General features: G+C 40.8%; 1 protein-coding gene across 2 annotated transcripts in view; it reads left to right on the top strand.

Moving 5' to 3' along the window:
* The window catches only part of TMEM74 (transmembrane protein 74), a 34,761-nt gene extending 22,762 nt beyond the window's left edge, over nucleotides 1-11,999 (top strand). The window contains exons 2-4 of one of the 2 annotated variants that reach the window (XM_073893106.1): nucleotides 1,738-1,856; nucleotides 2,444-2,925; nucleotides 5,081-11,999. In XM_073893106.1, coding sequence (XP_073749207.1) covers nucleotides 5,472-6,389 — 918 coding nt within the window. In that variant the 5' untranslated portion in view covers nucleotides 1,738-1,856; nucleotides 2,444-2,925; nucleotides 5,081-5,471 and the 3' untranslated portion in view covers nucleotides 6,390-11,999. The remainder of the gene's footprint in view (nucleotides 1-1,737; nucleotides 1,857-2,443; nucleotides 2,926-5,080) is intronic. The other variant, XM_073893107.1, reaches the window with a different exon arrangement.
* The last annotated feature ends 859 nt before the right edge of the window (nucleotides 12,000-12,858 follow it).

Below are 12,858 nucleotides of genomic sequence, written 5' to 3'. Positions count from 1 at the left end.
GCTCAGTCAGTCTACATTTATTCTTTTTCTGTAGAATTTTGAATGAAATTTTGTAGTGTGTGGCACAGAGTTGATATTTTTTAATGGTCACTAATATGTAGACAGTCAAATGTACTATGTATAGAAATAGGACATGAGAGACAATCATGTAGACAGATAATCATCTCCAGAATCAGTTCATTTTCCCTCACTCTATCCAACAGAAATATTGCACTTTCTGCAGAAGGTAATAAGACATTTAATATATGAATACTGACCTGAAGGAGCTTACAATTGCTGCTAGAGGTTTAGGCACCGAAGTGAGGAGTTGAATAATATGCAGTAGTTATCTAGACATACAAGAAATGTCACAAGGCAGTGGCTGATGAATATAAAAAATACGAGGGCTGACAGGTCTTAGTAGAGTTCATAGGAAGCAGAATCTTTAGGGGTCTGGTTTTGAGGAAAAGGGATCCATGGAAGAGATGTAACTTAGAATCACTTCAGCAGGGAAACTGTAGAGGCCCTCTAATCCAACTGGATGAACCCTTTCCATGACATCACTAATAAATGGCTCTTTCTTTATCTTCTCTAGTAATACCAAATTCACGTTCATAAGATTATCCTATTTCAAGTTCTTAGAATGTTATTCCTTATAATCAGCCCCAAATCCATCTCCTTATTAAGTGGGATAGTGCTATCCAAAGCTTCCCAGTCCCTGTGTCCATCATCCTCAGGTGCTCCATTGTATTATGACGTACTGGCTTATTTATTCCCTTGACCCTTCTAGCTATCCTGCAGGGCCTGAAGTAGTCACAGCACCAGAACTAGGGTCGTGAGAAACCTCTTATGTTTATCCCAGTGCAATAAATATTATCGTCTCCTATGTAGGCTCTGCTGTGAAGCATTGCTCAGTATAGCGTGGTGGTGAAAAGATCCAGGTTCTGGAATCAGACAGCCCAAGTTAGAATCTTGGCTCTGACAGTTATTAGTTCTTATACCTTGGGATAGAGACTCCACTTTTTTGATCTTCAATTTCTACATTGCAAAATGGGTACAATAATACATGCTCCCTTATAGAATTGATGTAAGAATTAAAGATGAGAATGCATCAGGAATAATAAATGCTATTATTGTCACTGGTTCTGCTTTTACCACTTTTAACCATGATATATAATTCCTCTTCTTTTTTATAAACCTTAAATTATTTAAAGCTAGTTTTTGTTTCCACTAAGTCTCCTCTGACTAAATATCCCGAGTTCCTTCAGTGTCTTCCTGTCCAACGTGGGTTTAAGTTTCTTCAACTTCTCAGTTGCTCTCTTCTAGATACCCTATGGTGTCTTTGTGTTCCCTTTTAAACATAAAGTACTAAAAACAGAATGCACCCCTGCAGGTATGGACTGATGAGACAGTCCTCAAAGGGTGGAAGGAATAGGGGATGGAAGGAAGGATATTCTCACTGGAGAACAGAGTAATAAGCAAAGGAGAAGAAAGCACAATACACATGGCATGCTTATCAACAAGTGGGCCTAACTGGCTAAAAGGGAGTCGTGGGAAAAAAGATCTTAAAGGGGTTGGATTGTGAAGTCCCTGGAACTACGATACTATGGATTCTATCAATATAAAGGAAAACCAACAAAGTCGTCATTATAGGAGATTTATTTATCACTTGAAAGCCAGCAACCACAGAATTTATGTGAGCTACTCACAAGTAGCAAAAAGTTATAAATATTATAGCCCTTCTTTTGCTTCCCTTAGATGAAAACAATCAATAACCCCACAATAGTCCCAAAGGCGATGCTGAAAACTTGGAGATGATACACAAACCACACATTCCTTTTGGCTGTTGGCTGCTGCAATCCACTATGGTTAGAAAGGTCAGTGACCCAAAGAAGTTACTTTGTTCTATCCTGGGAGTCATAACTCAGTAGCTTCACCTACAGCCTTCCTTTTATTCCCAACCCTTTATTTTCTTGCTTTCTGGTCTTTCTTGCATTCACTCAATTTACATAATGCTTAGAACATTGTGGAGTTCATGACCCACCTCTGCTGAGTACTAGGTGTACAACTTTGAACAAATTACTCAGCTTCTTTGTATCTCAGTTTCCTCACCTATAAAAATGAGAATTTTTATAGGATTTAAAAATTAATTGTGAACATTAAATGAGTTAATGTATCTAAAGTGATTAGAAGAGAACCTGGCAATAATGTGTTATTTATGTTAACTGTTGTTATTTTGCGTCATTACTATTCATAATTCAACAGATACTAAACACTTGGCTAGGCACAGGGGATGCATAGGCAAACAGGACAATCCCTCAACGGTCATATTTCTCCTGATTTTGCGGGCAAGGCAATGACTTTGGGAGCATATTTCTGAATAAACTTTATTAGCTACCACTTATTGTCTTTGTAACCTTGGATGAAACACTTAATTCCTCTGAGCCTCTTTCCTTATCTGTAGGATGAAGATTAATAAAATCTACTTCGAAGATCTGTTTTATTAAATAAGACAAAATATGCATATTGCCTGGCACAGTGTTGGAACTAAATATACACTCCTTCCCCCACAATCCTGTGGCCATACCTGAGACTGGAAGACCCAACCCTGAGTTTAGGATCCAGCGATTTCTTCTAACGTGCCAATCAGGAGTACGGACATATAGCGCAACGTCTTCAGGAAGGGCAAAGCGTGGAGGAGAGAAAAAACAAGGTGGGGGAGGCAGGGAGACCGCCCCTGGACTACATCTCCCGGGATGCTCAGCAAGAAGGAGCGCCACGCCCCACCCGGCCCCTCCCAACCGGCACAGCAGGCGCTGCCCACCCGGTGGTGCCCAGCGGCGCGCTGAGGCTACAAGTGCCACGGCTGGGAATCGGGGGACTTTCCCGAGGAGCGGCGCAGGAACGAGTGCGGTGCTCGAGCCGCACGTGGTGGTCAAGGCAGGGGTGAGTGCCGGAGAGCGGGACCGGGAGGAGGCGCTGGGGCGAGGGAGAGACCCCGGGAGCCTGGCGGAGCGGCGGAGCGCGTCCCCACTCCCTGCCCCAGGTGCTTGCCCTGCCTCGGGGTATTTGACGAACGCAGCCCGACTTCGGGTGCCTTGAGGTTCACCCGGAATGGATGAATTGATCTCGCAGGAGGCACCGCTGCCCGGCGCTTGCTGCGCGCCCTCCCTGCACAGGGCGCGCTGGACGGATCCCGAGGTCGCCTCCCCCAGACCAGCCTCGCCCGTATTAGTTAGTTCCAGTGCAGATATTAAGGCTCTTAGTCAATGGCAGAGGGAGGAGGTATAGTGCTGTCCCCTTGCTTTGAGGTGCAATTTCATTAACCTCCCTCTTAACCAGAGAGATGAGAGGCAGGAGACGGAAGGAAAGAGCCTTTAGCTGGTCCCATGGGATTATTCATTCTCTACTGAGGGTGGAAGCCCCGGATTATGGAGCTGCAAAGGGAATCGACTGTGTAGCGAGTATATCGCCGATGGAACGAGCGGAGTCTGTCTTTAAAGAGAGAGAGAGAAGCAGGCGAAGAGAATTAAGTGGAGATTTATTTCCCCCTTTGTTATAAATTGGAAGTCCCATAAGGGACCCTGCCGATTTTATCCAGAGTAGTCCAACGTGATGAGTTAATTGTGCCAAAAGTTAATCAGAGCACCTCATGTCTGAGGAAACTGCGAGACGATTTTTCATTTCAGGAATTGATCAAATCCGTATCACCACTTCCTTCATGGAGGGATCCGGCTGTAGGGATCTGTGTCCACTTGCTAAAGGAAAGTTCTGGTTTAGTTGTATGTTCTTTGCACTTGTTTTTTTCTGTTTTAGCTACAAACTTCGGTAACAGGAGAGAAATAACAAAACAACTTTAACGTAGAGCAGAAAACGTGTGGATTCCCTCTCCCATATTTTGAGTTGCTAGGTAGACCTTAGGTAAGCCTTACTCATGGGTCTGTGTGGGTTACCAGCTGCTGGAGCTGTGGATTTTGAGCATAATAAACCCCTGAACCATGGGCTAAATCAACTATTGCTGGGAATTTGGAAGCAAAATAAAAAGGGCCCTTGCTTGAAACTGCTGTACTTGGTGATAGTGAAAAGTGAGTTGTTATTCCTTGGTAGGATGGCAGAGGCAGAGAGAGGCAGGCAGACAGTGTTCTGTTCAACCCAAAGTTCTATCACAGAAAGGTCCCATGCTGCCATGGGGGTAAGGGCATGTCTGGATGCAAAGTTCCAAAGGTAATTTTGGAACTCTGTTAATAGCTTCTCACCCATTTACCTCAACAGAACTGTGACTCTGTGGGTTTATAATTTGTCTTTTACTGTCAGTTTGTGTCTTTTATTTTTTTTTAAGATTTTATTTATTTATTTGACAGAGAGAGACACGGCGAGAGAGGGAACACAAGCAGGGGGAGAGGGAGAGGGAGAAGCAGGCTTCCCGCTGAGCAGGGAGCCCGATGCGGGGCTCGATCCCAGGACCTTGGGATCGTGACCTGAGCCGAAGGCAGACGCTTAACGACTGAGCCACCCTGTCAGTTCTCCTGGATGGTCAATTTCCCATGCATGTTTGTTAGCCAAGTGGACAGAAGGAGAGGAACTCAGACCCATTCAGACACAATGAGCAAGAGCAGCAGGTCTGCACCTAGACCAAGTGTGTTTGGGGGAGGGGGAGTGGAGTGGGCTGGCCCATGGTATTTGGCAGGGATCACAGAGTAAGGCGCATTGTCTACATACTTCTGGGTCCAGAACAAGCCGGCATCATGTAGCTGCAAGGGCTGAAAATGAAAGTACAATGAACAAGCATGGGGTCTTGTACATACAGGGCTGTGTGACTAAGGTTATTGGATGTAGGTGGCCAGCTGTCTTTTACCCATTTCCGAGCTACTCAGTCAAAATGCTGAGCTCTAGTGCCAGTAGAGTCCAGCTGACGGTGACATATTTGTTCATCCCTGGTAATGCTCTAAAGCTAATCTGTATTAGAATCAGTTCTGAACTAAAGATAGTGTAAACATAATTTAACTGAATTGTTGAGAGGTGTGTGCTTCCCCAGGTTTTCCAGAAAATCTCAGCTCTGCTAATAAAGGTCCCTGCCTTTCTCATTTGTGTCTCTCTACAGGAAACTTGCCTTCTTATTTGAGGGATCCTGTCACAGAAATGTGCGAGTCCTTGGATAAATTTGGCTTGGTGACGGCAATGCTTCCTTCAGAGACACTGCTACTTCCTCTGTGCTCCTTTTCTGCCTTGACCTAAGTTCCTCAGTGTCAGTCCCTCTGCTAAGTCAGAGGATTTGCCCTTTTCACACTTTCTTGCCACTAGGTCTCCTCTCGTTTCTTGTACCCCTTTTAGGGGGAACTGGGGCTGGAAGTGTAACAACTGTGGCTGAACAGGAGATGGGGACCCCAGGAGCGATACTCCTGGTAGTGCAGCCTTAGGTCCTGTTGGGTTCTTACCTGTGTGGTTTTTGGCAGAATTTTCAGAAGCCGATGGGGGATGTCTGACTAACTCCGATGGAGCTCCACTACCTTGAGAAGAGGAGCAGCCAGGCAGTCCTGTGTGATGCTGTGGACTGGCATTCAGGAGGGCTTCCTGGTGACCAGGCAGATGCAGCAGCCGTCAAAGCTGCTCTCTGCTGCCAGAGACACGGTATGTCGACGCCAAGAGCAGCTGAGATGGAAGGGTCTAATCTTAGCCCTTCTCCAGCATCCCCCTCCTCCTCTCTGCAAGACACTGTTATTCAGACAGACTCCTTGCCACCAGGGCCTCTCAACTCAGGGAACAACCAAATACTGGCAGGACGGAAAGTCTGCAACTGCTGCAGCCAGGAATTAGAAACTTCTTTCACCTGTGTGGATGAGAATGTCAACTTAGAGCAAAGGAACCAGTGCTCCCCTTCAGCAAAAGGGAGCAATCATCTGGGAGACCTTGGCTGGGGAAATCCAAATGAGTGGTCTCATGAGGCTGCCATATCCTTGATATCTGAAGATGAAGATGATCTAAGTTCAGAAGCCACGTCTTCAGGGAAGTCAGTAGACTATGGGTTCATCAGTGCCATCTTGTTCTTGGTCACTGGCATCTTGCTGGTGATCATCTCCTACATTGTCCCACGGGAAGTGACTGTGGATCCCAACACCGTGGCGGCCCGGGAGATGGAACGCTTGGAGAGGGAGAGTGCAAAGTTGGGGGCTCACCTGGACCGCTGTGTGATTGCAGGACTCTGCCTGCTCACACTTGGGGGGGTCGTTTTGTCCTGTTTGCTAATGATGTCTATGTGGAAAGGGGAGCTATATCGTCGCAACAGGTTTGCCTCTTCCAAAGAGTCCGCAAAACTCTATGGTTCTTTCAACTTTAGGATGAAGACCTGCGCTAATGAAAATACCCTGGAACTGTCCTTGGTAGAGGAAGATGCTCTTGATGGACAGAGTTAATTCTGGTTGTGAGCCTACTGAGAGTCTGCATTAGCATTTTATATGAAAACAAACAAACAACCCACATTTCTTAAAATTAACAGTACAGTTTATTTGCTTGGCAAGAAAGGCTTATTTCCCAAACCAACAGCCAGTGAGTGTTTTTGTTCTAGATGTATTTTTTATTTATTTAGAAGAAAAGCTATGTAAGATGCATTAAGAAACTACAACCAGCTACATCTGTCCTTCTAAAGAACTGAGATTAATTCATCTATAATGGCCATCAGCTTCTACTTCACTTCTATAGCAAAATATTTCTAACAACCAGTGTACAAATGATTTCTTTTACATGGTATGGGGAATTATTCTGTGGACATTAGTAGGTCCTACACACAGTAGGATCAATTAGGTACCTATTTTGTGAAAAGGAACTTAAGCACTAATCACATATTAAGGCTTACCTTTAATTCTCAAAGGTGCTTATCCATTCTCTTGCTAAATTTTTTCTTCATCTGATTTGACTCAACATTATAGGGTTTTGAATTTGAATATTTTGAAGCTTGAGGATGTTGATTATTTAAAAAAATGCAAAAACACATCTGTTATATTTAAAATTATTCCTGTGCTCAGAAGTGGTAACTAAGTCATTAGAATAAACTTTCTAGTAAAAGAAAAATAATATAAATCATTATAAGACCAATCTGAATTTAACCCAGAATGGTAGTGCCAGATATTAGCCAGTGTTGCATGCCCATTCTCTAGATGAAGTAAAATTAGTTGCTTATATAAATTTCATTTTCCATTTGTGCTTTAGCCATCAGACTGGCTACCTAGGCTCTAGAAGTCTTTCCTGGTTCTCACACCAGAGAGGCAAAGCATAAGACATTTTTAATATGTTTCCAGACATATAAACCTCTAGGCAGGTCTGAGTCATGACTGGCTCACACACCCAGGTGATGTTTTGTTGTTTGGAGAAATACAATTGCAATAGAATTGCAGCTAGACTCTTAGAGACTGTGCCTAGAAGTTGGTTTCACTTCTCTAGGCCAAGCAACAAGCCATTGCCCCAGGATGGCAGCAGTCCTTAAGCCCATAGCCAAAAAATTAGAAGAGTGACAGAGAGAGAGTAAACGCAGTGATTCAGTGGGAACTGTGTCCTCACCAAAACACCATGTTTCACCAATAAATAAAACAAAACTCAGCTGATCCCACTTAGCTTCTAAGAACAAGCATGAATTTTTTTTTAATGTATTTTTTAAAAAGACATACAACTCGGCGCTTGGGTGGCTCAGTTGGTTAACAGTGGTCTAAGTATCATTCTTTTTTTTTTAAATTCTTAAAAATTTTTAAAGGTTTTATTTATTTATGGGGGGGGCTCCATCCCAGGACCTTGAGATGGATGACCTGAGCCGAAGGCAGATGCTTAACCAACTGAGCCACCCAGGCGCCCCATAAGTATCATTCTGAGTTCCTCATCCATGCCCTCAGTAACCGTGAAATCTTGCCTCATGACATTTAAACTTGCTTGATGAGAGGCATGATGAGCAAAGTGGTCACAGCTTTGCAAAACACAAACCTAGAGTCCATACTAACACCCTGTCTCTATACGGTTATGGTTCAGAAAGGGGTAGGAAATGCAGCCTCAGAAATAGCTTGCATTTTGCAAGTAATCTTTGAGGTAAATCCGTCCTCCCATGGTAAGAGTTGTTTTAACTTTCATCAGTGGGGTCATTCTTAAAGAGGACTGGAACTCAGAATTTGGGGTGGAAGGGCAGAGATGGGAAGTGAGAACAAATTTCTTTATAGATTCTAAAGCCTAATTCCAATGTCTAAAGTTTTTGTAGTTTTTGAGGATTGTGGAAAACGTGGATGACTTTGGCTGGCAGAGTGTGTGAGTCAGGATATTTATGTGGATGAGTTCTTGTGGCTGTCAGAGATTCATCTGATGAGTTAGGTACACTATGTTACTAAGGGTTAAGATGAAATGCAAAAAGGCAGGATCAGAGGATAGTAAAAATAGAGAGGGCAGGCATATGAAAGAATTATTAGGTAAAAATGAGAAATTATATGGACATCAGAGGAAGCTAGATATAGCTCAATTTGGAAATAATTGGGAGAATATAAAGATGATTTTTGTTATCTGTTGCTAGTTCTTTTTGCTTTTTGAATAAAGTTTTAGTTTTACTGTGACTCTCCTGTCATGGTTTGTGCTGAAGCTGACTTAACAGCAGTATAAATTTCATTTTCTGAAGGTTTATGAATTGTCAGATTCTAGCCTCCTTAGGGACCCACTTTACATGAAGTTGAGGCAATAAGTTAATGATACCCTTGACTGGGCGAGTAGGTCTGAGCTGTGTGTCTTTTTTTTTTTAAGATTTTATTCACTTGACAGAGGGGGAGAGAGAGAGCACAAGCAGAGGGAGTAGCAGGCAGAGGAAGAGGGAGAAGCAGGCTCCCTGCAGAGCAAGGGAGTCCGATGTGGGACTCAATCTCAGGACCCCGGGATCATGACCTGAGCCAAAGGCAGTCGCCTAACCAAGCGCCCGAGTTGTGTGTCTTTTTAAAAAATACGTTAAAAAAAAAAATTCATGCTTGTTCTTAGAAGCTAAGTGGGATCAGCTGAGTTTTGTTTTATTTATTGGTGAAACATGATTAATTAGCTAAATTGCAGACTAAACTAAATTAATGTGCAGCCCGATTTTCGGTTCATGAAGGAAGACAAATTTGAGAATCAACTGTTAGGAAGTTTTTCAATTCTGGAAAACTGGATAAAGGAGAAAAAAAAACCAAAGCTTTTCATTGGGAAACATTTAATGAATCTTACAGCACTACCAAATTACATATAGTTCTGATGTGATCTAAAGGATCTCTCTCTCTTATGTATATATACACACACACACATATAGATAGGGATACATATATTTCCTATCTATTATATCTATCTATATATCCCAATTAGGAAAAGATATGCATGAGGAAAGACCTAACAAGTCAGAATATATTTCTTCCTTTCCTTCCTTAAAATTTTAAAATTGAAATATCATAATTAATGCTTACTTATTTAAATCTGTTCATATATAGGGCACATCTGTTCATATATAGGACACATCTCTTTTAAGGTTCTACTTATGTGGTGGCAGACCATTACTCCAAGAAGAACCAATTCAGAAAATCATCTGGGTGTCTCCTTTAGTGCTGTGTTGCCCCAGTTCAGCTAACTGCCTTAATCAGCTTTCCTCCAGTATTCAGGTGTGTAGCTCTAGTCCATCCTATCAGTGCCTGAATTCAAGATGAGGATTACTTGAATTTAAAGTCACGGCAACAAAAAAACCCTGAACTTTAGACTCTATTGTTTCCAACCTGATAAAGAGGTTTTTGTCTCTAAATGTCTTTATTTAGAAGTACTTAGGCAAGATCAGGTGATAAATGTTGTAGACATTGAACCGATGATAGGCTGTGGTGTTGTTGGTCTTGGATCCTTCATGGAGATTATGACCTTACATCTATCTTCTTGAACATGGTGCTGGTTGTTGTTTATGAGGGTTTTTATTGCTAGACCTGGAACAACAACTTTTTTCAGAGGTCCATGCTAATTAACTTTTTATCAGGTTTCAAAAAACTAAACTGAGTCACTTTCCTAGTCTTAAAAGAAAGCAGCTCATTGTTCAGCAGTGTGGTCCAGAGGGGTGAGTACCAGAAAGAAAGCTGACTTTCTCCATTACTACTGGGATCTACATGCTGCTTTTGGACAGTTTAATCCTCCTAATGACTTTAATAAACAGTTCCTTCTTAGAGCACCTTAAACTGTGATAGAGCTGTGCAAAGCTGAGGGTCCTTTCTAGCCATTTAGAGCCCCTGAAGCAGACCACCTACTGACCCCCTTGTAGGAAGAATGTCTTTTCTCTAGGCTCTCCCCATTTAATAACTGATTTATAGTTTAAAGGAGTACAGGACTGCTTGGAACCATGGAATTCTTGGTGGCCATGGTGCTTTTATCCATATGACTACTATGCCCCTTGGTTCTATACTTACTAGAGACTTGCCTGATATCAGAATCATATGCTTTGCTGTCTGCTTAATATATCTGAGTCCATCCCTCTGATACTTACTTGTTTCGGGGACCCAGTTGGACCAATGCTGGCACATGTCCTTTGGGGTGCAAATGTAGACAAAGAGACTGCCCTACTAATTGTGCCTTCCCTTTGCTCCCCAATGTAAGGATAGTGATCGAGTGAGCTCTATGCCAGCTGAATATCAGGAATTAGGGTCTGAACCCAAGTGGCTCTACTTTTTGTTACTTCTTTGTGACTGGCAGAAATTCTAGGCTAGAGCATTTGAACATTTCAGCCTTCATCTTTAATATGTGCAATGACAGGCATATGCAAAAACCTTACCTGGATTAATCATCTAAAGTTAAAGAAAAAAATGTTCTATATATTTATTAGGAGCAGGTTTTTCAATCTGAAGGTCAGATTCCATTGCAGCAATTACTGCTACCACAAAAATGTGGTCTGACAAAAGAGATTCACAACCTTCACCAGTGGTTCACCTATTCAGCAAGATTTAATACCACCAGCTAGGTTCCACTGTGACAAAGGAATAAGACAGATCCTTATACTTCTCTGTAATGGGGTTTGACCTTTCCCAGAATTGGGCATAAAGAATGATTACAATGAAAAGAATTATAATGAACTCTCACTGGCTTTTCCCAGTATAAAGGGTTCATAAGAAAATTAACATGTCGTTATCTTTCAGCTGATTTTCAGCTATATCAATTTATGGTTCATAGTATTCTAGAATATTCTCTCCTTCCAACTTTTATGGCAGAAGCCTTGGGAAATAATTTGCCTGATTTGTGCACTGACACTGTAAAAAGTAAGATGTTATTTTAAATATGTAAAATTGATTTCAAAAATCTGTGGCTTATACTTAAGAGTATTCCTGTGGTTTACATTTGTTAGTGTGTAACTTTATGTCCACTCAGGTCTGTATATGTATTAGGAGAATGTTTTATAATTATAGAACTGTATTATCCAAAGCTATTGTTAGAATAATTTTTCTTATAGGAAATTTGGCATGCCTTAATGTTGACTTTAAGGACAAGAGAAGTCTTTCACAGGTCATGAATGAAGAATTTAGAATCAACCTCAGAATGAGATGCCATAATTACATAGGTCTCTTTTGGCTGTTCAGCATCTCACAGATGTTTGATTTATTTTTTTAACCATGCAATTTCAGGCACATAAGAGTGTGGCCTATTTAGAAATTATTTTACCATGAATTATTATTTTATTTCAAGGAAATATGGGCAGCAGACAGTATTTTCCTTTGCTCCAAGTTTTAGTAATTCTCCTGTGTTTTGGGAATAAACAGCCTTATTTTCCCACTGCCATCTTCATGTTTCCTAGCCAGGCTCCGAACAAATGTTATACAAGAAAGCAAAGATGGATTATTACTATATAGTATATTGAGAGTTTCTATTTTGCGGTCCTCATCGTGCTTTTTATTTTTCTTGCCAAATAAGAAAAATAATTTGATGTTGATTATGTGTTTTAATATGCAAAAAAGGGCAGTTATTAAGGTTATGGGCTTTTTCTTAGGGCATGTGATGTCTTATATGTTAATAGCAAGTATGTCATATCATTTTAAAATAAAACTATTTATTAGATGTTTCATTGTGTTTGTTTTTGTTTATTTAAATCTGAATCTGTGATGTTGATTTGGTCTTTTAAAATTATATTTGAAATTATTTGTCCACAAAAATTAAAAGTAATATATACCCTGATTCAAATATAACATTCTTCTTGCTACCATATCATTGAACAATGTAAAACATACCTTATTATTTTACTTTCTATGAAAAAGTCAAAGCTATTTAGATTTACTCAGTATTGAACTTAGAGTGTGAATTGCATGATGTGGAAAAAAAATACATGAATTGGTATTTATTGATATTTTAAAAAGCACTTATCTAAATATCTAGAAAGATTTTATATGAGAAAAAAATATCAAATTAACTTATGTTCCTGCTCTTAAACTTCTCTTAATCTAGTTTTGATCTCTATTTTCATTTGAAGGATGCATAATAATTTATATTAAGTGAAATTTTATCCTTATTATGGTTGAGAACTGGAAAGGGACAATCTGAAGTGAGGCCCCATATATTGATATATATTTATATATATATATATATATATATATATATATATATATAATATAGCTTTTGTTCAAAGACCTTTTTTTTTGGTTAACCACCTCTGATCATTTAGAATGAACTATATAAAGCTGCTACAATTCCATAGTCTCTTGCTACATGACTCTTAGAGGTCAGCAGGGAGGCTGTTAGAGACCCAGTCTGATGTAGCTACCTTTTCAATTGTTGCTTATTGTCAAGCAATAAGGAAAAAGAGTCTGAAAGGTCTGGAACAGGCATTGCACCTCCTGGTAACTTGCTAGCCAGGACTAGTTCCATAGTTCCATTCAAGCCAGG

Source organism: Callorhinus ursinus, unplaced genomic scaffold (assembly GCF_003265705.2).
Source record: "Callorhinus ursinus isolate GAN/ISIS: 27379988/994484 unplaced genomic scaffold, GSC_fseal_2.0 scaffold5, whole genome shotgun sequence".
Lineage (NCBI taxonomy): Eukaryota > Metazoa > Chordata > Mammalia > Carnivora > Otariidae > Callorhinus > Callorhinus ursinus.
The sequence above is the reverse complement of the archived record's forward strand: the minus strand, read 5'-3'. Positions and strand labels throughout refer to the sequence as shown.